Genomic DNA, 27,801 nt, shown 5'->3' with positions numbered 1-27,801 from the left:
ATCATTGCAGTAATTGAATGTTAGAAAGTTTATTACTGTGGGTATAATTACCACTCCTACTGCGATTAATCGTCATTGCTGGACTGGGCTAGGTGCATTGAAGTGTGTATAGGGTGGCCACCTGATGGTGATTGATGGTTATTGTATAACCGATAACCTATACAGAGTGGCCACCCTATACACACGCTTCAATGCACCTGGCCCAGACATTTTTTATGCTCTTTGCATTATATTTTATTTTTTTTACTAATAATTATTCATTTGTGTTGACCCAACACGTTGTGGTTCACCAGTGCACAGCCAACACATCTCTCCATTTTTTTTTTCTCATCTGTAGAATGTATTTGGCCTAGAGCCAAATTACAAGATAGTCTATAGCACCATACACATGAGGTGAAGCACTAAAGCAGATATTGGCACTGCAGGGAGCCAGCAAGGGGTGCCGGCATCGACAAGTGTATACAAGTGAGCGATAGGGGTGATAGCCACGAAACAGCTTTCAGAAAGATATTTCAACGTATCTTTTAGTGTGTATGGGGCTTAAATTTAGCAGTTTGCAAAAATCTCAGTCAAATTGGATAGTTAAAACTGTATCGAACGTCAATTGCACCGTGTACACAGCTTTAATGCACTGCTACTAATCTCAAACAACTGTATAATATACCGTATATTAAATAAGCCATGGAGATCTGTGTAAACTGACATAACATTAATATTTACAAATATATTCTTTACATTATGCGCCAAAGCAGCAAATGGAAAAACTGTGTTCCTTGCAATTATATCAATATATTAAACAGTTTTTACATTTGCTATACATACTAACTCCTTCACAAGAACAACGCTACACCAGTTGAAATAAGGTTCCATAGTTTATCAGTTTCAATCCAATATTGAACGGTGACTTGCGTGGCATGAGCGCAGGGGCTCCTTATTCTACACAAATACAAAATATTGTAAACTCCCCTATTCCGTTACTCCTTTAAAATGCATTTTTTGTAAAATACTAATTGTATAGTTAAAACAAAAAAACTTAGAATCTCCACAGACGACATATATAAGTAACAGTTTACTGTGGATACTATTTTTCCTTTTATAAATAAGAATGACTTAAAGTGGATTATATAAAACAGGTTCTTATAAGAATTTTAAAAATGTAATGCTATCCCAAAGCCCAGCAAATCTAGCCAATCAAAATTAGTGAATGCACTGCATCTCTCTGCAGTGAAGGGAAGCAACGAAGCAAGCTGTCATTCTGCAAGAACAGACCGAACAACCAGCACCGTCGCTCTTCTCAAAACAAAAAAATCCCATAGAAAACCAGGTCCTCACTCATGTCTCCTGAGAGCTGCAGCCTTCAGTATGTTAAATTACTTTCATCATGTATTTTCAGATGCTTATTGATTTTGCAGTGGGAAGACTGAACGAGGGACCGCAGCAGCCTGGAAGCAGCAGTACATGCTCTGTACGTTAGCACTATGCTGAAACAATGGCTCAGCACACGAACATCTTTTCATTAAGGTCATTTTCTGGAGAGATATGTAGCACCTGGCTTCATGTGCACTCTGCTTACAAGTAAGCAAAATGAAGCAATTCAAACTGCAAACGGTTCACAAAGGATCTCTCATCTGTGGCAGAGGTAAGAGATGTATTTACTTCTCACACAGCATTAGCTCCCTCCTGTAACGTTTTATGAGCCTTCTTCCCTGACAGGATTTTGGAAAACATATTTTATATATATATATATATATATATATATATATATATATATATATATATATATATATATATATATATATATATATATATATATATATATATACACACACACAAACAATTACAAAAGGAGTGGCATTTTTGCATACACTTGCTTATTAATAGTTCTTAAGTACTGTTTTGTGTCTAGTGCTCACATTAGAGTATAATTACATTTAAATGCCTTTAATAGAAATAATTAGTCGCTGAACACACAATAAGTAACTGATGCAAAGCTGTACTACCTTTATCTTAACACTGGTCTGTGTGATAGGGTTCTGTTACTGCAGCACCCACTGTAATTTGCATTATCCTGCAATTTTTTGGTGTATTTACATACATAGCTATGACAAAAGTGAAACAGACGTGAAAGAACTGAATTTGCATTGCATCCAGGGTGATTAACCAAAAAAAAGCCAATGGACACTTTTGCGTCATTTGAAGGGTAAATTCAAGTGGAATTAATTTCAGACAGAATTGTAATCATGGCATTTTTTTCCGAGGACGTGACTATGTCTGCTCATCTGCTGTAAAGTACTTTCTAGCAGACTGTGTACACAGAGTCTCGGACCATGACCACCAGTCGATGCCAGGAACAGTACAGGAGGGACGATGGACATAAAGGTAAATGGGTACCAATAAAAAATAATCCAAAGAAATTCGGAAAACATATGGCAGGTACACAGGCTATAATCATATAATACATTTCAATAATAACAAATACATACATATACATATATATATATATATATATATATATATATATATACATATACATATACATATATAAAAATCAAAGTGCAATAATCTTATCTATCTGAAAATATAATTAGACAAAGGGTAAGATATCAGGGTTTGCAATAAGCAGTTGATGACAACAATCTAAAAGGCAACTTGTACAAAGCACTAGTACACATCAATAATGGCCCTTACAAAGTGAGAGAAACGGCACACTGGTCTGCAATTACTTTAACATATACAGTATTTAAAGGCACAAAAATATTATCAGACAACATGAAGGGGACATGCATGTATGTACAGTAACACAGACGAGTCCTGGGAGATCTGTCACAATCCAGACTCGTTATTTGCAAGTGTGTCTGCATGAGAACAGAATGAGCACTTCATATACCTGAAATATATTATACCTTGGCGGTAGCTGCTGAAAGCAGGAGAAAGTCTAAATGCTACACTATAGGCTTAATGTATCCTGCAAAGGGATGATTGCGGCTATACTCGATATACAGTAAACTGGACACTATTATTAATGGCCATATTTCACCTTCATATTATGGTTAGTGGAGTGCCTACAAATTACATTATCATTTGTGAACAAAGAATGTTTTCTCAAATAATGTAGGACAGGTATTTTTCGTTACCGACAAGATTATACGAATTACTTATACAAGCACAAATAGCTGTTTTGCATTGGATGTTCCTATTATATAGAAACAATGATACGGATTAGCTTTTTTCAGAAAGTTTCATTAATACAAGTGTCTGACCAAAAAAGAATGTTGAGCAACAGTATTGATAACTATCATGTTATCATTCAATTAACATTCATTTATTGAGCTCTAGATCTCCACACACAGTAGCTCCCTCCCTGCCGAAAAATTAATATATTGATCATCTTAACAGCTGTCCCAGTGTGTGAATGACATCATGTTTCAATCTCTGAAAGGATGCCTCAGTAAACTAAAAGGATCCTTATGGCAGAAGGAATTGGGTAGGTGTTGAACAGCACGATGCCAACCTCTGAATTACATCCTCACTGCCTAGTAGCACAGGGAGCTAGTAGATGTCTCTGTGGAACAAACTCCACAATTCTAAGGTAATAGATTCAAAAAATGAATTTGGTTAATTAACTCCGCAACATGCTCTCTCGTCACAGGAAATGTAACGCCTGTGACACAGGACTGATGCTTTATCTTTGGCCAGCATGAGATCTGGCAGGACTCACATTTTCCATTTTCTGCAAACACTCTCAGTTACATACACATACAGTAAAAACAGGGTTTTAGGTATTTTTCAGCTGAACGCAAAGACAAAACAGACCATATTTTTTGTATATTTTTTTTTACATTTATTTGACTTTTTTTGTGTGTTTTTATCCTTTCCAAATAGCAGTTTCTGCAATAACTTAATATACAGTCCATTCTGCATGCCAATTTGTGGATGATCTGTAGAATAAGGGATTATAAAAATATATATATACACACACATATATAATGTTTACATGCAACAGGGTCCCCTCTCTCAGTAATGGGTGGTTATCTAGAAGATGTTGAAACTAAACCAGTAAAGCTGGGTACATATTGTACCTATACAATCCATGGCCTAATCACCCAATATCTGGAGGACAGTCCGGCAATTGTACATGCTTATATGCAGATCTGTTGCTGTAGAGTTTACCAATATGGGTTTAGGGCCTAATTCAAACTTGATCGCAAGTCATATTTTCCCCAAATGGACAAAACCATGTGCACTGCAGGTGGAGCAAATGTAACATGTGCAGAGAGAGTAAGATTTAGGGGAGTTATTTTGTTTCTGTGCAGGGTAAATACTGTCCGATTTATTTTTACACTGCAATTTAGATTTCATTTTCAACATACCCCACCCAAATCTAACTCCCTGCACATGTTACATTTGCCCCACCTGCAGTTCATCATGGTTTTGTCTATTGGAGAATAAAATGTGCTTTGCGCCCAAGTCTAAATTAGGCCTATACACACTCCTTCAACACCCAGGATTGGAAGGTCGCATTTTAGGTACAGTACTCTTTATTATTTATTGGGCAAACCTCCCAATCCCATAGAAGCTAGTACACATTGAGCTATTTCTAGCACAGGAAGCAGAGAGCGGGTCAAACTGGGGACACATAGCTCTGCGGAGTGTTAACTCAATCAGCACAGTCATCATTAAAGTGTGTACCCATTATAACACATCGGCAGATCCTTGTGTGGTAGATTAAAAATACCACACCACCCACATCTGGCTATGTCACATAAAAGAAAGAAGAATATACCCCTGCAAAGCACTACTAGACTATTATATTAAAGGTGCTGTTTGCATCACAGGTATTACCTGCAAACTCCGATAGACAAACGTAAAAATGTCCAAAAACCATCGATAATGTGGCTGGCTTTCTATATGTGGAGTATGGATTACAATTTCACACAAAGAATTAAAATTGTAAATCACATTTGCCTAATTTGTACCTTAAAAAACGCAGCAGTAAGTATATGTCAGCAATGTCTAAAGTAATGGGGCCCATACAACAGCAATCAATTGGGGAAATTCTGCTATTTACAGATGCTGGTTTAGCAATTTTATCTGATTCTGTACATCAGGTTGTCCATGAAGTTGGCTTTCACAGACCAAGTGGGTCTGTAGATTGTATGGGAACAATCATCTGATTTGCAGACAGTAACTAGTATTTTACTATTAACCCTTTGAGTGCCCAGTGCAATTGTCAAAATAGGTGTGAAAATTGCCACGCAAACATTTGTATTCATCATAATGACCTGTAATGTTGTATAGGTAATTTAATCTTTACACAACATTTTTTATTTGAAATTATAACAAATGTGAGCGACCCTGGCATTTTAGTGGATGTTTTGCACATATCTCAGAGATGTCGGCACTCAAAGGGTTAAAAATGGGAACTTTCATGATGTGTAAATCTGACATTTGGATGATAAGAATCTGCAAACCACTGTAAACTATCAACAATGTATAGGCACATATTAATGGATTGGTGAATTGTTAAATTGGGGGGAGGGATAAAGAAGATTGTGATGGCCAATAGCACAGTGTATGCTTTGTCATACAGAAACAGGCACGTTGGAAAGAAAAATGTAACAACATTGCAGAAAAATATTTAGCAACATTAAACTTAGCAGAACTTTCAGCTAGTTACTATAGCAACTACAGCACAGACTAAAGCAAATTTGCATACATTAATGGACTTGCAAGGGCTGAGAATCAGTTGGAGCTAAATAAAGAGCACATTAAAAAAAAAAAGATATATACACATACACACACACACACACACTTTGTATGCCCGTGAAGCCACGGGATATCGTTAACTGGGTGATATATACATTATGTTTCCTACTTTCATGGTGAATGTGAAGTGTACTTGTCTGACAGATACATGTTTAAGAAAATTGAAGTAAAAGTGGAGATTACATCATACCAGTGACTTTGTTGTCACATATCAAAGAATCAACCATCCAACATTCTTGTAAAAAGCTGTTAGTACTCATTAGCCTGTTCGCTCTGACAGAGATGAAAAACATGACAGCGGATATAAGAAGCAGAAGGACTAGTGACTAGGCATTGAAATGAAAATCATAAAAAAATGGAATCAAATGGTCAGTATGTGCATCATTTGCAATAACTGTGACAGAACAGTTCTACTGTATTACCAGTCACACCACCAAAAATCATTTTTACACATCTTTTACATGAATTGCAGATGAGTTTCCTCTCAGAATGGAAACGCATTGGGCAGTATTCAATGCTTCCGATTCACCAGGTTTTTTGGGGTGAATCGGGCTGCTTTCACTCCTTGCTGTGAATCTTTTTCACTGAAAATCTGATTCAACCTATTCAGTGTTCACTGGTCGCCGAAAGCAAACAGTGAATGCCGGGCAGTTCTCCGTTTCATGATCGCTGCAATTTGCTCGTGTAGTTCAATGGGGTTTTCACTGTGATTCGCCGAGAGTGTATGCAATGCTAGGATGGAGAACTCCTTTCTCCATGATTTTCGCCATGATTCACAGTTTTGCATTGAACATCTTTTTAAGGTGAACTGGAATGTGATCTTTTAAAATAAAAAGGGTTTTTGTTTTGTTTTTTGGTGTAAAAAAATCAGTAATTTTATTCTGTGAAGGGGCATGCTATTTGGTTTTATATTTATTTAATTTTTTTTTACACATTACATAATCACTGCACACTGGTCCTGCTCATTACATATGCATGGAGCGGGACCAACGCAGAACTCCCTCCACCACGTCCCCCGCCAGTTTCCCAGGAGCCCTCCTTCTCCCCAACAGTGTCCGGCGCAGGCAGGGAGGCTTCCATCTCCCTGCCTTCCGCTGCCCCCCCGGCATTCGCCGTGGGGGGGTTTAAAAATCGCCGTCAGGGGCAGAGAGTCCTTAAAATTACAAACATTGCAAAGAAAAATAAATAAATGGTAAAGTACAATAAATTGCTGCTACTGTTAATCTCTTACACAGAAGTCTGATCACCAAATTTTACTGCAGAGCACTGATTATCAATTTAATGTGAAAAAGAATAGGGAAAGGAATAGGGAAGAGTCCCAAGTGTATTTGTCAAAATAGGTGTGAAAATAGCATTTTTTTTGTACAATTTTTATTTTAATTGACATAACAAATGTGAGCAATGCTGTATATTTTTGTGGATATCGTGCACATCTCTCTCATGTTGGCACTCAGAGGGTTAAATGTGTGGGATTCCAAATTATAGAAAATATTTTTATCTGGTAAACAATTAAAAATTCAAGCATCCAAATAGGTCTCTTAGGCCTATTAATTAAAAAAAAAAGATACAAAGTTTCATGTAAAACAAGAAAAAAATGGCAGGAAATTATTTTTCTTTATGACACTTAAAGTGAACTACATTTTTTATGTCTTTTCACAGGACTCATGTCACCTAATTCAAAAGGATGTGCTTCACTTCCATGCTGGGAACCAACATGCAGTCTGAAGCTAATATAACAGTGCGCGATGAGATTAATGACGTCCGCGCCAACATGTACAGACCACTGTCATACCCGCTTAGCTTCCAAATCTCTCTCATTTGTTTCCTCATGCTGGAGATTGTTCTGGGCCTTGGAAGCAACCTCACAGTACTGGTTCTTTACAGCATGAAGTCCAACCTTATCAACTCAGTCAGCAACATTATTACTATGAATCTCCATGTGTTAGATGTAATAATATGTGTAGGATGTATTCCTCTGACTATTGTAATCCTACTTCTACCACTGGAGAACAACAGCGCATTGATCTGCTGCTTCCATGAAGCTTGTGTGTCTTTTGCCAGTGTTTCCACAGCGGTCAATGTCTTTGCTATTACTCTGGATCGTTACGACATCTCCGTTAAACCTGCTAATCGTATTCTAACCATGGGCCGTGCAGTTATATTGATGACATCAACATGGGTAGTTTCCTTTCTTTCATTTCTAATTCCTTTTATTGAAGTTAGCTTTTTCAGCGTTCAAAGTGAGAATACTTGGGAAAACAAAACACTTTTGTGTGTTAGCACAAATGAATATCATACAGAACTTGGGATGTATTATCACCTATTAGTGCAGATTCCCATTTTCTTTTTTACAATTGTTGTAATGTTAATTACATACAGCAAAATACTTCAAGCTCTCAACATTCGCATAGGCACAAGGTTTACGACCGGGCAAAAGAAGAAGGTCCGGAAGAAAAAAACGATTTCTTTGGCCACTCAACATGAGACAACGGATGTATCGCAAAGCAGTGGAGGCAGAAATGTGGTGTTTGGAGTAAGGACTTCTGTATCTGTGATTATTGCCCTACGACGAGCTGTGAAAAGGCACAGAGAGAGACGTGAAAGACAAAAGAGGGTCTTCAGAATGTCATTATTAATTATTTCAACATTCTTATTTTGTTGGACGCCTATTTCCATATTGAATACAACAATTTTATGTCTTGGCCCAAGTGACCTTTTGGTAAAACTCAGATTGTGCTTTTTAGTCATGGCCTATGGAACTACGATCTTCCACCCTCTGCTGTACGCATTCACAAGGCAAAAATTCCAAAAGGTGTTGAAAAGCAAAATGAAAAAAAGGGTTGTTTCAATTGTGGAAGCTGATCCTATGCCAAATAATGCAGTGATACATAATTCATGGATAGAACCCAAGAGAAGTAAACAATTAACAATTGATGACAATGAAGCTAGACAGAAATGTTTAGCACCTCAGGCTGTAACTGACTAGTTAAAAGTTCCTGTTTTTCTATCCAAGCAAAGACAGGTATGAATCTAAAATTCATACTTCCTGCAAATGAATGATTTTTTTATTATTTTTACATGGATAATTATATTTAGGTTCAGTGCGTTGTACACTACCTTTAATTCATTGGGTATGGCAGTCTGTTCATATAATGTATATATACTGCCAATTTTTTGTTCACAGAAAGACATTTATGTGGGTTTTTTTTAAGAAAAGAGAAAATAAAGCAAATATATCTTTTAAAAAGTATACAGATTTGAAAAAGAAAAGTATTTTTTTAATTTGTAATAAATTGTAATATACACTGATGTTGGCTGTTATCGAACTGCGGATATAATACATGAATTAATGATTACTAAATGAGGAAAGAGTCACATACAATACATATTGCAATTCTATGACATAAACAGAATATAGTACAATTTTATAGATAACATTTTTATTAAAACAAAAAAATTGCCAAAATGCTTTCTTTAGTCTTTCTTAGCAGTAGAAAATGTACATTTATACTTCATAGCTACAGATTTACTGCACATTAGATCAATATTTTTTTCTCCAATAACTGGAGCTATAGAAAACAAAATGTCTTCAAATATGCTGTATTCTGTGCTCCGTATAACAGAGGTTCCCAAATTTTGTCCTCTAGGCACCCCAACGGTCCAGGTTTTAAGTATATTCATGCTTGCAAAGGTGACTTAGGTGTACATTTATTATAGCGGCGCTAACAGCGCCGCTATAACAGTTCCTGCTTCGCCTCAGTAGCGAGGCGAAGCAGGAGGGGACACCGACAAGCTCTCCTAAGATCTTGGCGCCGAAGCGAGGGAGCGTTAACTCCCCCCTCCGGCGATGCCTCCTCCAGCTGACAGCGCGTCAGTTACCATTGACGCGCTGTCTTCTTCCCCCCTTATCTGGACCGTGCATGCGTGGGATCTCGCCACTCACACGAGATCCCAACGCAGCACAGAGCCAGCAGCAGGGACAGTACTGTCCCTGCTGTAGGCATAGGGCATCGCCGTCTACAGCTGTCGAAGTCGATAGCTGCAGGCGGTGGAACGGTCAGCGATGCTGACCGTTCATACATCAGGCAGGAGGCAGGCGCGCACTACGAAATATCGTAGCTGCGCTATGCCTCCTACCTCACACCGCCGCGCAATAGACAACCGCTCGGCGGGTGTCTTAGATCAGGGGAAGCGCTATCCCCTGCTTTAGCGCATGGGGATAGCGCAGATTCCCCTTATCGCCAGTTAATAAATCTGCCCCTCAATTAGTACCTCAGTCAATTTGATTTAACCACCTGAGCCATGGATATACTTAAAACCTGGACCGTTGGGGAGCCTTGATGATCACATTTGGGAAGTCTGCTGTATATGAAGTATTAACAGAACAAAGCACTTGCCTTTTTAGTCCTTTGTATTAATAAACTATTTTTAAAATGAGAACTACTTAACCCTTTATGACCACTTGGCCATTTACATAGACATTCTAATCAAATTATTAAGTAGACTGCATTGTGATGACGGTTGCCATTTAAGTCCCAAAGTCCATTTAAATGTATGAAAATACTGTTAACGTTTTCTGGCAGATACTTAAGTAGCAAACTATCGAATTAGAACAAGTGCAATGTTTTGGTATACGAGATATAATGCTTTTATGTACTAAAAACCATGGTATCTTAAACTTAAAATGTTTTGCCACCAAAAGCTCACAAAAGGCAAAGCCACCACTTACCCCTGGAAAGCCTGATAGCAACCAACAGTGTATTAAACATAGGGGTCCATTTCCCAATAATGAGATTATGGAACAACTTCTATAACAAATTATATAAGTATGCTTTACCATTGCACATACTGTATGTAACTTAGGGACACTTAACTCTGTAAGATTTAAAGGCTAACAGCAGTCATCTTACTGTCTGTATGCCTGAAATAACATTTATGTCAGTCATGATATCACTTTCATACAGATATTGGGTCAACTGCCTGTTAACAGCTGCAATAGTAAACACTGCATGGCTAACTTAGAGCAAGGAAGTGATTTTGGAAGACTTAAAAAATGTAGTCCTCATAATACAATGATATAATATGTAATAGTACAAATATTCTATATACTAGATACAATTCTATATTTTTATTTTGTTTGTATAGATAACTACACAATGTCACTTTTCATGTCCTATATGCTTTGTATAACAGTTATTCTCCAATGTATAAAGACAACAGCACAGTAGTACCTCCCACATATTTGTCCTATTAATAATTTCAATATATATTCTTATTGTTTTCTTATTATGTAATATGCAAGTAAAAGGGGCCGCGTAAAACTAAGCAAATAGCTTAGTGGGCGCACAACTAACATATTAGTACCGAAAATGGAAATATCCTATTTTTATTATTTAGATTTATAGATAAATCATCACATAGGACAAGTGAAAGAGTAGGAATGTGAGATATGATAGACACAAACATCAGGACATTGTCGAGCATTTTAGAATTAAAACGAATATCTCCCTGTGAATAAAAACTACAATTACTGAACTGAGAGCATTTTGTATCGAATATATCTTTATAGTTAATATCCTAATGTACTTAAGAAGGAATAAAAAAGGCCAGCATTAAATTAACCTTGTCTAGACTATAAATGGCATATGTATTTGCATCAGAGTTGGTTTGAGGTGCGGAATGCTAGACAAAAGAACACTTTTTTTTTTTCAAAGCGGTACATTTAAAAAAGCATTATTTTGCCTTGTAAATGATTGCCGCCTTAAAAAAACATCCATTTTCAGTCGTCATCATGCACCTCTGGCAAACTTTGATTTTATGTGTTTACTCACTGTCTAATCTCACACATTGCCATTAGACGGTTCCTCATGTTATTTACTAATGAATGTTGCCTACTGTTCCTCATGATCTTATAATTGTGTTCATGCTAGGCTGTTTTAGCGGGGTGCTGCCCCCTGCCCGATTTTTAAAGGACAAAATGCACCCGGCCCCTCTGGCAGCACCCCACTAAAAGAGCCTACTGCCTGTCCTGCCAGTGTGCCCGCCGTAGATGGCGATGCCCGGCGCTTCCCCGGCAGCTCAGGGACTTTGTCGTGGCCAGGCCTGCCCCCTTTAGTGACGCCGCAGCCCGGGCACGCCCCTTTAGTGATGCTGCAGCCCGGACACGCCCCCTTTAGTGATGTCAGGGGGCCCGGTCCACCCCTCTTATGCTGCCCCATGCAGCAGCGCCCTGCCTTATTTAGTTCCTAGAAGGAACACTATATAAAGCAATATAGAGCAATCTTCTCCTGGTCCATTCATACAACAGATAAAGTAATCACCACTACGGCCCTTATTCTGATTGATTCAGACCGCTGTGTGCGCAGTTGGATGGACGATGTTTGGTGTTTGCGCATGTGCAGAGGCGTTTTTGCGCATGTGCGAATGACTCGCACATTCGAACAATCAGTGAGTTCCATGCAGAAAATGATCGGTCGGAGGCGTCCGAGCAGGGGGTGGAGAGGGGCGTGAAGGGCTGTTTGGGGCTCATTACCATATGCGTATGCCCTGCGTTTCATGGGCGTACGTATGGTAATGCAGCAGTGACGCATGTGTGGGGGGCAGAAAGCTGACATAACCGGATGTCAGTTGCCCTCCCATATCCCTGCTTTTATATGGAAACATGTCCAAGTGGTCTGGAGCACTCTGTGCTGCCTGACCGCTCAGTCCATCATTCGATGGTCGGCGACCATCGGAGGATGGGGGAGGTTCCCACAGATGGAGGAGGTGTTCACATGAAACATCCACTCGCGGTCTGTTCGCTCGGCGTCTTACCGTGTTCGGACGCTGTGAGCGATCCGTATGGTAGGCGGGGCTAAAAACACTCGGTTCCTGTCCGAATCAACTAGAATAAAGGGCCTATATGCACTGATTCCACTACAAAGTGTCTGATTAAGTTTCTTGATTGGCTTTTTTTTATCCAAACTGTTTGATTGAGGCGCCTGGGACATCATTGGTGAGATGTAGTTTTGTCATTTAAGTGTGTCTTTATATTTCTATTGAGAAGGTGGGGGTGGGGGGGGGGTGAGTTTTGGTAAATTACGCTTGATAAAAGGCATTCTACCTGTTTGAGATGCAGAAATATGCTTTTCTTCTTGCAGTTATAGCTGAACTGTAAAAATCTTTACTTTATCACTGATGTCAGCATTTATATTCTCTTTTATTTAAAAGGACACAATAAAATATGTGCAGAGCCATACAAGGTAAACATAGAAACAGTATAGTATCAGAGCATAAGAACAATACAAAATAGCACATCATACCATAAGTACACAACATAAGTTACATACTATAGCTTACATACTAAAAGGTCCATACACACTAAATTTTCCCCAGGGTGGACGCTTTTCCATAGCTGGACGCTATAGAAAGCCGTCCACTTCAACGCTCTTAATACCAGCAGATGAGTGGCCGGGCCAGAAGTGCACCCCACAGTGAAAGATGGTTGTGGCAGCATGATGCTGTGGGGATGTTTTTCAGCAGCAGGGACTGGGAAACTGATTCAAGTTGAGGGAAAGATGGATAGTGCTAAATATAGGAATATTCTTGAGCAAAACCTGTTTCTGTCTGCCTGTGATTTAAGACTGGGACGGAGGTTCACCTTCCAGCAGGACAATGACCCAAAGCATACTGCTAAAGCAACGCTCTAGTGCATGGGTCCTCAAACTGTGGCCCTCCAGATGTTGTGAAACTACAAATCCCAGCATGCCTTGACACAGTTTTGCTATAATTTGTATTTGTAGTTTCACAACATCTGGAGGGCCGCAGTTTGAGGACCCATGCTCTAGTGGTTTAGGGGGTTAATTTAAATGTGTTGGAATGGCCTAGTCAAAGCCCAGATCTCAATCCAATTATCATCAAACATAAAGGAGCTGGAGCAGTTTTGCCTTGAGGAATGGGTGAAAATCCCAGTGGCAATATGTGGCAAGCCTATAAGACTTATCCAAAGCAATGTGCAGCTGCAATTGCCGCTAAAAGTGTCTCTAAAAAGTACTGACTTTAGGTGGGTGTTTGCTTCCAATAAAAAAAAAAAAAAATGATTAATATTCAAAAATATCTTCAAAGTTGTAGGCATGTTATAGTGAGCACTACAGGCAGTATTCAATGGGCAGCATTAAATGATAAATTACGCGATGTGCAGCGAATCCTGGTTAGGAGTCGCTGCACATTCGCAGGGTTCCGGAGGGCCGGAGCATTCGCTGTCAGCCCTCCCTGTCACCCTATTTAATGCATCAGGGAGCCGTGGGATGGCGACAGGCAGGAATGTGTGGGGAAAAGGAGGGCTCCCGGGGACACAGCATCTCCCTACCCCCCCCCCCCCCGGGAGAGCTGGCAGGGGACACGGGTAGGGAGCTGCTGCACTGCTCCCACTCGTGTATATGTAATGAGCAGGAGTAGTGTGAAGTGAATATATAATGAGCGGCTACCTGCTGGCGAATGTGTAAAATAAATAAATAAAAAAAAAATACAATTTTAAATTAAATATATGTTCATGAGTAAAAATAGCATGCCCCTTCACAAAAAAAAACACCTTTATTTAAAAGATCTATTTCCAGTTCACCCTTAACCCCTTCACGACATTTGACGTATATATACGTCATGGTCGGGAAGTACTTCCCGACACATGACGTATATATACGTCATGACTTCTAACTGTCACTGCGTCTAGAGACGCAGTGACAGTTAGGTGATGTCTGCTGTCCCTGACAGCAGACATCCCCCCTCGTCGCCCAGGGGGGGCAGGGGTGCCCCCCCGGTCGGCGATCGCTGTGATTGGCTGTTCAAATCTGAACAGTCAATCACAGCGTTTCCTGTGTTACCGGCGGCTAAGCCGCTCGGTAACACAGAAAACGGTGGTGATCGGTGCAGCACCGATCACCACCGATGTGCAGCCCCCCCCCTCCCACCCCCCGGGCACTCACCCGGCAGCGGCAGCAGCTCCCCCGGCTCCCCCGGTGCGCACGCAGCGCTGCCCTCCTCCCCCCTCCCCCCCGCAGCAGCAGCAGCAGCAGCAGCATCATGCTGCTAGAAAAGTTAAAATAAAATAAAAAAGAAGTATTGCAAATGTATATGTATATATATATATATATATATATACACACACACACACATATATATATATATATATATATATATATATATATATATATATATATATATATGTGTGTGTATATATATATATGTATATATACAGATGGGGCCGGGCTCATCTTTGCAGGGGATGGCGATGGCGTCGCCATCGCCATTCCCTGCTCCCGCGCCATCTGTGTGTCGGAAGGGGACGCGCGCGCACGAGGTGCGCGCGCGTCCCCTTCCGACGGTGCTGCCCTCGGTCGCCCGGTGCCCACACCGGGCGCCCGCACCCCCCCACAGCCTCCTCGGGTCCCCCCAGCCCCCCTCGAGCGGGAGGCGGACAGTATTGTGTCCGCCTCGCGCCCGGCCGCCCGGATACTGAGACGCGCGTGCGTGGGGGACGCACGCGCGTCTCAGTCAGATGGCGCGCCATGTTGCTGGCGGATCGCCAGCAGCATGCTGCTGGCGATTCGCCAGCAAGCATAAGGCCTGCGCTATCTGTATATATATATATATATATACACACACATATATATATATATATATATATATATATATATATATATATATATATGTGTGTGTGTGTGTGTGTGTGTGTGTGTGTGTGTGTGTATACCGCACCGATCACCAACGATCGCCAGCCCCCCCCCCCCCTCCCACCCGGCAGCCCCCCTCCCTCCCACCCACCCGGCTGCCGCAGCGCCAGCACCCCTCCCACCCCCCCGCCAGCCGCAGCGCCAGCCCCCCTCCCAAAGCTGGTGACCAAAATGGGGTCACTTGTGGGGGGGTTCCACTGTATTGGTGCTTCGGGGGTCTTGCTAATGCGACATAGCACCCACCATTCATTCCACCACCAAAAATCACTCCTTCCCTTCTGAGTCCTGCCATGCACCCAACTGGTATTTTTTGGTCACATGTGAGGCATTGCCGTACTCGGGAGAAATTGGGGCACAGATTTTGGGGTGCTTTGTCTCCTTCATTCCTTGTAAAAATTAAAAATTTTGAGCCAGAACTGCATTTTTGTGTAAAAAATTAAATTTTTTTACACAAAAATGCAGATCTGGCTCAAAATTTTTCATTTTCACAAGGAATGAAGGAGACAAAGCACCCCAAAATCTGTGCCCCAATTTCTCCCGGGTACGGCAATGCCTCACATGTGACCAAAAAATACCAGTTGGGTGCATGGCAGGACTCAGAAGGGAAGGAGTGATTTTTGGATTTTGCAGCACAGATTCTGGTTGAATGACCCCCGAAACACCCATACAGTGGAACCCCCCCACAAGTGACCCCATTTTGCAAACTACACCCCTCAGGGAATTCATCTAGGGGTATAGAGTACATTTCAAACCCCCCGAGGTTTCACCAATTTTGATACAACTGAGCTGTGAAAATGAAAAATTAATTTTTTTCATTTTCACTGCCCAGTTGTACCACAATTGGTGAAACCCCTGGGGGTTTGAAATGTACTCTATACCCCTAGATGAATTCCCTGAGGGGTGTAGTTTGCAAAATGGGGTCACTTGTGGGGGGGTTCCTAACTTTTAGCATCTTATGGTGCCTAGAAACCTACATGGTGCCTAAAAAATAATCTCATAAAAAGGAGGCTCCAAAATCAAGTAGGTGCTCCTTCTATTATGAAGCCTGTGGTTTGGTCACCGTGCACACTAGGGCCACATATAGGATATTTATGAAAACCAAAGAATTGGGGGAATCAATTTTTAGTCACATTTCTCTAGTAAAATGTACTGTGTTCCTTAGAAAAATGTATTAAAATTGCAAATCTGCAAAAAAAATGAAATTTTGAAATTTCACCTACACTTTGTTTTAATTCCTGTGACACACCTAAAGGGTTAACAAACTTCCAAAATGCTGTTTTGAATACTGTGAGGGGTGCAGTTTTTGAAATGGCATCATTTATGGGGGTGTCTCACATACAAGTCCCTCAAAGTCACATCAAAACTGACCTGGTCCCTAAAAAAATCAGAGTTTGAAATTTTCTTGAAAATTTGAGAATTTGCTAGTCATATTTGAAGCCTCCTAGTGTCCAAAAAAATGAAAAGGGGGTTGAAATAATGATTGCAACATAAAGTAGACATATGGTCTTTGTTAGTTATTAACTATTTTGAGTGGTATGATTATTTGTCTCACAAGCAGAAAATGTGACATTTTGCATATTGCTAAATTTTCCATTTTTTCACGATATTTTGGTATTTTTCACAAAAAAACACAGACTGTATCGACCAAAATTTACCACTAACTTGAAGTACAATGTGTCACGAGAAAACAATCTCAAAATCACTGGGATAAGTAAAAGCAAAAAAAAGTTATCCCCACTTAAGTGAGACATGTCAGATTTGAAAAAAAGGGCTCTGTCATGAAGGCACAAACTGGCTCTGTCATGAAGGGGTTAAAAGATGTCGAATGCAAAACGGAGAATCACAGCAAAAACCACTGGAGAAAGCAGTTCTCCATTTGAGCATTGAATACATTCTTGGCAAATTGGACTAAAAACATAATTGAAAAACAACGGTGAATTGCGGCGAATCGTCAGACATTCGCTGTTAGCTTGCCGCGAATAGGGCAAATTTTCTCAGAGAAATATCCCAGAGAAATCCCGGAGAAATGCCAGATTCGCTGTAAACTATGGCGAATCTGAGGCATTGAATACTGGCCAATGCCTCATATTCTCTGTAGTTTACAGCGAATCTGGCATTTCTCCAGGGTAACGGAGAATTTTCTCTCTGAAAAAACGATTTGCCCAATTCAATGGACACAATTCACTGCAAGCAAACAGCGAATGTCTGACGATTTGCCAAGTGCAATTCGCCGGTGGTTTTCAATTGGGTTTTTAGTCAAATTCGCCAAGAGTGTATTCAATGCTCAAATGTAGAACTGCTTTCTCCAGTGATTTTTGCCAGGATTCTCCATTTTGCATTCGACATCTTTTTTGGTGAACTGTATGTAAAAAAAAAAAAAAAATCAGTTTTCATAAAATTTTAAGGGTCTTGCTTATTTTCAGCATTTCAAGCACCTCTTTAATATATTTAGAATGTATTTTTTCCCCCCATAGCGAACTGACAGTCCCAGCGCGGTGATAGCAGATGTCAGCACTGGGACTGCTGGACCTGTCCCCGTCCTCAGGCTGCGCGGGGGCTAATGGCGGCATCAGCGTGCTCCCTTGCCATGACTCCGCTCCATCCCCTGCAGTGGCAGTGTAGCCGTAGAAGCAGGGGAGAAAGCCGGGAGCGTAATTCGCCATAGGGGGCCATTTTCGCCGTCAGGGGCAACGAGCCTGACAACAGGATTCGTTGCCATGTGCTTGCCGGAGCATTGAATACATATACATATATATATGTGTGTGTGTGTGTGTGTGTGTGTGTGTGTGTGTGTGTGTGTGTGTGTTTGTTAATACATGTAAATGTCTCACACTGAGACTATTGACAACAGAAGCTTCAATCTTCAGGCTGTGCTAAAGTGCTCTGAAATTCTGTGAAGGGTAGGCAGGGTCTGAAGGGTAGGAGGGTTTGACTGTGATAGCGGCAAATGTAGGAAGTGTTTGGATGGTAGCAGTTTAAGGTTCAACAGCTAATACATACATTAAAGCAGAATGTAGACAAGCCTGCCTCTGGCCATTTATAATAGGAAAAGCAGAAGATTGAAACACATTACTAAAAACCCTAGCTACTGAGCTGCTATAACGAGCATGGATTATATGTTATAATGTACATTGAAATCTGTATCAAGTGGGAGTCTTAATAAGGAAATGCCAACATAGTCTTCATTCAAGCACCCTGTAGAGAGCGACAACCAAGGTAGGAAAGAGTAAACGCACAGGTTTTGATACTACCATGAAAACCACCTGGTCTGGACGGATAAGCAAGAAAGTAGGCGATATAGGCAATTAGCAATACATTTGGCATTACATTTGTAGCAGAATTCAGAAGGTATATGGGATAAAATTGATGGTGTCTTTACCAGCTTTAGGAAGGGAAATAATTGAAGCTTCCGACACTCTGCAGTAACAAACTATTTTCAGAGATCTGGTCAAACACAGGAGTGAGTATAGGTGCAAGGGAACCACAAAGAATTGACCAATTGGCAAAGCCATTACCCATTAGCAAAGATTTATTGACATCTAATGGGGCCTACACACATGCCGATTTTGAGCCATTTTCTAAGCGATTTAGCTAGGTCGCTTAGAAACTAAGCATACATCGGTGTGTGTGTGGAGGCTAAACCGATATAGATGCGCGGCCCCGCGCGTCTAAATCGCAATAAGAAGAAGAATGAGCATGTCCCATCAATCTAGTAAAATCGTTTAGCAAGACCCTGCATATCGGGTGCCTTTTGTGTGGTGTCTTTTTTTTGTGCTCAAGTGACCAGCGATTTTCCTCATCTGGACACTCCCTGAGCCCTCCTCTCCATTCTGCACATGCTGATGCTGTCAGACACCACGCGCTGTGAACCCTCCGGAGCTGGTAAGTACTATGCTATCCACTATGAATCACCAATAACGCACTGATCACAGGTGGGGTGGTAATGAGAGGGGTCCACTGTGCCACCAATGTAAACTTTATGGGTGTCATGTGATGCGCGCTGCACCCGCTGCGCGCTGCACCCCCAGCGCAAGAATATGGACACAATGATCTTTGGGGGGATGTGAGGCGACCACTGTGCCACCAATGTTATAAAATAAAGCATGCTTCTGGGTGAGGGTGTCATGTGATGCGCGCTGCACCCACTGCACGCTGCACCCCCAGCGCAAGAATATGGGCACAATGATCTTTGGGGGGATGTGAGGCGACCACTGTGCCACCAATGTTATAAAATAAAGCATGCTTCTGGGTGAGGGTGTCATGTGATGCCCACTGCCTCCAGCGCAAGTTTGGGGATGGGTGATGGCACATTGCAAAAGCCAGTCATGTGTTGTTAACTTGCATGCTCTGGGGTGATGGCACATTGCAAAAGCTAGTCATGTGTTGTTTACTTGCATGCTCTGGGGTGATGGCACATTGCAAAAGCTAGTCATGTGTTGTTTACTTGCATGCTCTGGGGTGATGGCACATTGCAAAAGCTAGTCATGTGTTTTTTACTTGCATGCTCTGGGGTGATGGCACATTGCAAAAGCTAGTCATGTGTCGTTTACTTGCATGCTCTGGGGTGATGGCACATTGCAAAAGCTAGTCATGTGTTTTTTACTTGCATGCTCTGGGGTGATGGCACATTGCAAAAGCTAGTCATGTGTTTTTTACTTGCATGCTCTGGGGTGATGGTACATTGCAAAAGCTAGTCATGTGTTGTTTACTTGCATGTCTATGATGGGGTAAATTGTCTTTCCAAACCCCCTAAAAAAAACAGTGAATGTGTGCGCATGTACATGTGGTAGGGACAATAGATTGTAAGCTGACCTAGTTTGGACTGTTTATGTACATAATGGTGGATGCATATATGTTAATTATGTATTTTACATTTTATACCATATTATTCACACAGAAATGGCAAAGCAGAATTCATCCAAAAAATTCACCACTGGGTTCATTGACATCTATCGGGCCCATGAATGCCTGTGGCAAATTACCAGCAAAGACTTTTCAAACAAGCAGAAAAGGGATCAGGCCTACAATGCTTTGCTGGCCTATGCTAAAGCCAACAGAAGTGATGCCACCATGGAATGTGTGAAGAAGAAGATAGCGAATTTGGGGACCGTCTTTGTGAAGGAGCACGCAAAAGTGACTGAATCGCAGAATTCTGGAGCCGGTGCCGATGACGTATACAAGCCGACGTTATGGTACTACCAGATGCACTTCCTGCTGGAGAAAGATTCGAAAACGCATGGACAGAATAGCATGGATCCTGTGCCTCCAATTAGGCAAGAGGAGGAGAGCCAGGATCTGGTAAGTTTGAACACATATAGATATGCGACATGTCATCATTATTCGTGGTCCTAACGTATTTTCTTTTATTTTACAGGATGCTACTCCGGAGCTGTTTGTGGAGACGTCCGAGACCACAGAGGCTGCAGATCAAGAGTGTGAGGAAGTCGAAACCTCAACCTCTACCCCCCTGCCAACGCCACCGCCCAGGCAGAGGAAGAAGACAGCCAAAAGATCTGTAGCCGGCAGCTCTGAGCAATTTTTTCAATTTGCGGAGGCAAGGCTTAATAAGCCTATTGATTCAATTCGGCAGTTTTCAAATACGGTAGACTCGGAGATGCGTTCAATGGATGACGACACCCATCGGAAATTCAAATGCATCGTGTACGACGCAATAATTTGGGCCCAGGATAAAAACATTCCTGATGACCTCAAATTAATGCGTGACCCGATGCATTACGCATCTTGCGGACCCTCGCCACAGTATCCCTACCACCAACCCTATAGTAATCCGCCGGCAATTCCTCCACAGCTTGCCCCTGCTCGAGTACACAAGCACAGGACGATGCTGTTTATTATCCGTTATAAATTACCCCCCCAAAAAAATTCTAAATTATTTAAGTTGAAAAAATTGCTTTTTCTTCCATGCGTTTTCGAATCCTTGTAGACTATAATGTCTGCTTGTATACGTCATTTGGCCCTGACTCCAGAATGATGCGATATCAGTCACTCTTGTGTGTCCTTCACTGAAGACTGTCCTTACCTTTGCTATCTCTTCTTTGCACATTTTGTGAGTCATCACTTCTGTTGGCTCTAGTATACTGTAGTGAGTTTGTTGGCCTGATCCCTTTTTTTGTTTGAAAAGTCTTTGGGCCAGAGGCATTTCTCAGCCTGATATTGTTGATGAATCCAGTGGTGTTCACTTTTATACTTTTATAGTATTTTCAATAAATTTTAAAAAACACGGTATGGTGTCATTTCATTTCAAAATGTTATTTATTGTTAATTTTAAGTTCAATTATGTACAGGTAACACTTCTCCTGACTTCTCTCCCCTTGAAAAATAATCTTTTTCAAGGGGTGAGGAGTGAAGAGAAAGTACTGCAAACACTCTGGTAAGGTGCTATTATGTACAGGTACTCTTTGCAACACTTCTCCTGACTTCTCTCCCCTTAAAACTCCCCAAGAACTCCCCCAGCCCTTTGAACTGCCCATTTTTATTTAAATGAGTTTTTTTTTCTTTTTCCCATGCTTGAGAAGAATCTGGCATGCTTAAATCGCTAAGCAGAATCGCTGAGGCATATCGCTGACACATTTTGAACGTTCTAAGCAATATAGATGATTTTGTGCTCAAAGGAAATCTGCTATGCTAAATCTGGCATGCTATATCACTGGCCAAAATCGGTATGTGTGTAGGCCCTATAAGACTTATTGTCCTAACCAGGGCATATTGAGTCATTGACAAGTGGTCAATCTCTAAGGTGGGAAAATGAAGATTTTGAAGGAAGAGCAGTACTCAGGCAGACTTCGGTAAAACTACAATACGGGACAACATGTCCTTAGATAGAGATATGGTTGCTACTTTCTATCAATATGCAAAATGTTTTGTATCGTCAGATCATTAGAACATCAACAATACTATAAGTACTCTTTTCAGAACAGCAAACCACGGACATGCTAGAATAATGTGGACTATTAGTAATGATTTAAAATTCATGATATTTATTTGAAATGATACCAACAGGAAGGTGCTTTCAGCATTGCATGTCCAGTAGTCGCCACATTTAATTATGATCAATAAACATTTATTCACATATTACTGCACATGAAAAGACTGTAAAGAAAGGGGGTAAATACAGTAGTTTAACTTCTAGAAAGTGCTTTGTTTCCCCTAACAATTTGAAATAAGCATTCCCTCTTAATAATTTGTTAATAAAGTAAAAGGTGTCTGCATTTCTAGAACATGCAGCATCAGAAGAATATGAAACTTTAATAGAGCAAATGCAGTTGATCAGTAAACAAACTGGATAATCCAGATGGTGACTAAGGGGATAAACCTTCATCCCAAATGATACCTCTTCTATGTAATACATTACCAGTTTCCTTGTGTCACAAAGGCTACATTAGGGCTAAATTACAGAAGTGAAAGCACTTTACTTAACATTAATAAATACAAGAAATATAAAAAAAAAAAATTGATCAGGCTCTTAGGGTTTCGGATACACCAGGACTCCTCCCGTGCAGTTCAAACATGGAAGAATGGAAATAAATATAAATGGTGAAGTACGTCTTCAATATTTCTCATTTAATAATTTCACAAACATTTAAAAACAAACTTCCAACATATATATAGAATAAGCACATATGGTGGTGCAAAATACATATGACAAAGTGCACTGATTAAAGTGCAAGTGCAATCCTGAGCTGCGGTTAAAAATTACCGGGTTAAAAGGAACGGATATGCGAGCAGTTCCTGAAAGGTTTAAAACAGAGTCTCACAACAGCATCGCTGGACTTCTGAGGTCAATCCCCCGGGTCCTTCATCTGCACAAGTGAGCTGAGAAGCTAAGTTCACCAACACGTTTCTTCCGTATAAAAGGACTTTTTCAAGGTGCAATGATTTATGATTTTAACACTCTAATACCCGGAGGTCTTAACTCCGATTTTGAGATTAAGTTTTTCCTTTTAAAATGTTTTTTATTCAAAAAGTGTTTTTATTCTGTGAATAGTATAAGTGCTCTGATTATTTACGTTTTACTCTTTTCAAGGAGTACGAGGAAGCCACTTTGTAATACAATACAAATGGGAGGCATTACCAAGAAACACAGTCACAAAAGAAAGCAACATCAGTGATGGGATCAATGCGGCAATATGAAAGTGCTGCCGGATTAGAGAGACCCTGTTTACTTGATACGCCACCCCGGAAGTGACGTATCGGCACCCGGCTCTCTGCTGTGTCAGAGATCCGTGGTTGCCGGGGATACTCTGGATGCCGATCACGGCAACAGGAAGTCCATGTTTCAGTGGAGGACTATGGGACTTGTAGTCATGACGCTAATTAGAGTTCGGCTGGAATGCAGTAATGGACTGGGTATATAAAGCGCTCAAGTGCGGATGGACAGTACACCTTGAAAAAGTCCTTTTATAAGGAAGAAACACGTTGGTGAACTTTGCACAAGTGAGCTGAGAAGCTGACGGAGGACCCGGGGGATTGACATCAGAAGTCCGGCGATGCTGTTGTGAGACTCTGTTTTAAACCTTTCTGTAACTGCTCGCATATCCGTTCCTTTTAACCCGGTAATTTTTAACCTCTGCCAGCTCAGGATTGCACTTGCACTTTAAATCAGTGCACTTTGTCATATGTATTTTGCACCACCATATGTGCTTATTCTATATATGTTGGAAGTTTGTTTTTAAATGTTTGTGGAATTATTAAATGAGAGATATTGAAGACGTACTTCACCATTATATTTATTTCCATTCTTCCATGTTTGAACTGCACGGGAGGAGTCCCGGTGTATCCAAAACCCTAAGCGCCTGATCAGTTTTATTCAAAAATGGTGAAGTTGTGAGGGACCTTCTTATTGAATTATTAACTAATTGGCAGCTGGGAGTGCGACCTATCGATAGACCAGACTTTGTTTTCAATTAATAAATACAAGCCAGTATCAGCAAAACAAAAAGGGTTCTATAAGAATACAACTCCTATCGACATTTCTAGAAAGCAGTTTACTCATAATATGTAGAAAATACCCATGAATCATGTATACATAGAATTAGTAGGTAAATGGAAAACGATTTGTAGCCAACACTGTGGCTATGTATAACATGAGACCAATATACTTGTGCCCTGACAACAGTCATCTTCAGGATACTAGAATAGTACTTGGAATCAGCACCAAACCAAAACCAGGAACTAGCATGGTGCAAGCAATGACAACTCTGCTACAGACAGGAACTAGCACACTGCCTACCTGACATACCTGGCTGAAGACAGAAACTAGCATAATGCATTCATTGGCCAGACCCAAGAACAAGCACAGTGCCTGTAATTACCAACCAACTAGAGACAGGAAGTAGCACAGGGTCTGCAGCTGATGAAGGAACTGGCACAGTTCCTGCAACACTCTACCAGACAGAACCAAGAACTAGCAAAGTGACTGCAATCACCAACCACACAGACACAGGAACTAGCATATTGCCTGAAATCATTATCTGATCAAAGACAGAAACTAGCACACCGCCTGAACTCAACATTTGGCCAGTCAAGAACTAGCAAATTGCCTGCAATCACCACCTGGCCAGACCCAAATGCAAGCACAAAGTGTGTAATTCCCAACCAGCCAGAGACAGGAACTAGCACAGTATCTGCACCTGATCCAAGAAGCAAGCACAGTTCTTGTAATCACCACGCAGTCAGACCCAGGAACTATAATGAAATACAACGTATACAGTAATTGTGGATGGCACAAAAAATGCTGCCCAAAGTGTATGTCTCCAAGATGTAACCAACACCTTAACATAGAAAACAGTACATAAAAAGTCGGAGAATACTCTTCAAAGGCGCATAAAAGGAAAATGTTTTCTTGTCCGATGTTTGTTATATGACACCTGTTTCAGCTCACGTTGGTGTTTTAGGGATGTTGATTTCTCAAATAAAATAGATTAAAAACTGTATGAACTATATGAACATACCATCTATATAGCCTGTGAGTTGGGGTAGGCCCATCACTATCTTTCCCTGTTTAAAAGATACCTTGATGTGTGTTTTACACTTGCTTAAGCTGTGAGTGAGGTACGCGTGGATTATTATATTCACACTTCAACCTCCATCCCTAAGAAGTTAGCCATAGTCCAAAGAAACTGATATATGAATAGATCAACTGTATAGTCTGTGAGTTGGGGAAACGCAAATCATTCCTTCACTTATTTAAAAGAAATCCTGATGTGTGATACACTTGTGTTTAAGCGGTGAAGAGTGAAGTACGCTGTGAATTGCCGTATTCACTGACTTACCACTAATCACGGCCTTCTCCTAATTTATACTTTCGATCACATATATATTTATATTTTGTTTCCCCACTTCGAGCCTCCACACTGGGAGCACTTCCCCCATTGGCTAAACCCAATCCTGAGAGTGGACATCGCTGTACAGTCTAAAGAAATCCCAATCTTGAGGAGCGGACGTCGCCATACAATATAAAGAAACCTTGATGAGCTTAAAAATCAGCACCCACCCAGAAACTAGCACAGCACCTCCAATCACCATCTGGCCAGAGGTAGAAATAGCATAATGTATCTTCATACTGTACATATTGCCTTTTTACACCACGCAGTGGGAAAATAAGACACACATGCAGACTCTGCAGATTAAAATATGTGACATGCCTATATTCCATGTGGAAATGCACCTGTATCTGCATACAAATAGGAAAGTTGCATTACATGTAAAGACAAAGCAGTGTCTGTACATGTAATGCAATCATATGTAGCATGCCAAATATCATAGGCATGCTACATATCATTTTAATCAGCAAAAGCTACTTTTGCATCCAATATGCTCAAAAAAATGTTCTGCACTGCCGATTCACACCCCAGCATGGTGTAACTAGACTGATTAAAGGTCTAGATATATTTGGACACAGAAAGAGGCATTACTTCTCTGCATGAGGTTTACGTCTGCTGAAGCCAGGAATTAAACAGTGCCTGTGGTCAACTGCTCAAAGTCAAGAATTAGTTAATTTAAAGTGTTTTCTCTTTCAAGTGTAAAAATTCAAAAAAAATATAAATGGACTTTTCCTTTGCAGCCTATGTGTATTTTAAGCTGCCTGATAGTGCAATATTTATTTTTTCTTAACGTGTTTTCTACAATTTTATAATGTCCGGCCAGATGTAGTAGACATTTGTATAATCCTTTGTCTTGTATAAATGCCATCCTGCTTATCCATTTTAATTAATTAGGGTGTTATTGATTCAGAACTGTGGTTCACTCAAAATTCAACACTTGGAGTTACAGTTTTCTCTCCCAAAGTTAAGGACTTCAGAGTTCCCTCCCTTAGTCTAATTAAACTGTCTTTTTCACAGCAGAAAAAAAATTATTGATTCAAAGTATAATTTACCTTGGGGTGTAGAATTGATAGCACAATTTGACCCTTTTCTGGCAAATTGCTTCCAAGCCTTTGGAAACACTGATTGAGGTGAAGCAGGTTCTAATTAACCTTTGTTTTGCAGCTAAAGGAAATCAGATTGTAAAGAAAAAAAAAAAGTCCTAATACTAAAAATTTCTGCATCGGTTTACTTATTAATAGAGATATACCAATGTTGATCAGCTTGGTTTTTGCTGTGTGGTATATGTTTAACTGTATACCTGTTAAGGGCTTTTACGCGTTTTTACAAAGTCAAGGTCATAAAGGTTGAAAACCTCACATGTGGCTCTCTAGGCTATTTATCGTCATAAGCAATAATATGAACAAGTGTTCCCAAGCCTATGACAATGTGAGAAACATGGCTGGAATACACTCCTGAATGCAAGCAACAGTGAAGGAATGCAACTATAAGGAAGTCTTCATGAGCCTTCTAAGTAGCTGGACTAGAGAATAATCCTCAGTGTATCTGAAAACAACTATAAAGCTTCTTGCTCTCTAGGGACAGCACAATAAGGTTCTGCCTATCAAAATGGCAAAAACTTTCTAGTTTAAAAGCAGAAAGCAAAATGCATAAAACCATACAAACTATATTAAGAAAAAAATAGTCATAGACCACAAAATAGCATATTGATTTTTTGCCATGCTTATTTAGGTCATGAACACCGTAAAATAAAAAAATAAACATGATTCAAACTACAAAAATAAAAAGAAACTGTTCCAACTCCTGCAATCTCTATACCAATTATCTGTTGATACTACACATTTCAATATGGACATCCTGGCAGAGGAATTTACTATAGCTATAAAAAAAATTGCATAGATAAGAAGCATCAGGGGATGATGGGTAGATGCTCTACTGCTGGGGTAGCCAACTCCAGTCTTCAAGAGCTACCAACAGTTACTGTT

At 40.5% G+C, this 27,801-nt stretch overlaps 2 protein-coding genes across 4 annotated transcripts in view; one reads left to right on the top strand and one right to left on the bottom strand.

Moving 5' to 3' along the window:
- COG5 (component of oligomeric golgi complex 5) overlaps window positions 1–27,801 on the bottom strand; it is a 334,884-nt gene that overhangs the window by 249,433 nt on the left and 57,650 nt on the right. The window lies entirely within an intron of this gene.
- Window positions 1,234–11,388, top strand: GPR22 (G protein-coupled receptor 22). 2 transcript variants are annotated; one of them, XM_083182963.1, is made up of 2 exons: window positions 1,234–1,639; window positions 7,426–11,387. In XM_083182963.1, exon 2 carries the CDS (start codon window positions 7,451–7,453, stop codon window positions 8,750–8,752), a length of 1,302 nt encoding a protein of 433 aa, XP_083039089.1. In that variant the 5' UTR covers window positions 1,234–1,639; window positions 7,426–7,450; the 3' UTR covers window positions 8,753–11,387. The 2 variants fall into 2 exon arrangements, with proteins under 2 accessions (XP_083039089.1, XP_083039090.1); XM_083182964.1 differs by lacking the exon at window positions 1,234–1,639 and adding an exon at window positions 1,875–2,379 and having other exon boundaries at window positions 7,426–11,388.

Source organism: Crinia signifera, chromosome 4 (genome assembly GCF_055691185.1).
Source record: "Crinia signifera chromosome 4, ASM5569118v1, whole genome shotgun sequence".
NCBI classification, from domain to species: Eukaryota; Metazoa; Chordata; class Amphibia; order Anura; family Myobatrachidae; genus Crinia; species Crinia signifera.
This window is presented reverse-complemented; position numbering and strand designations above follow the sequence as displayed.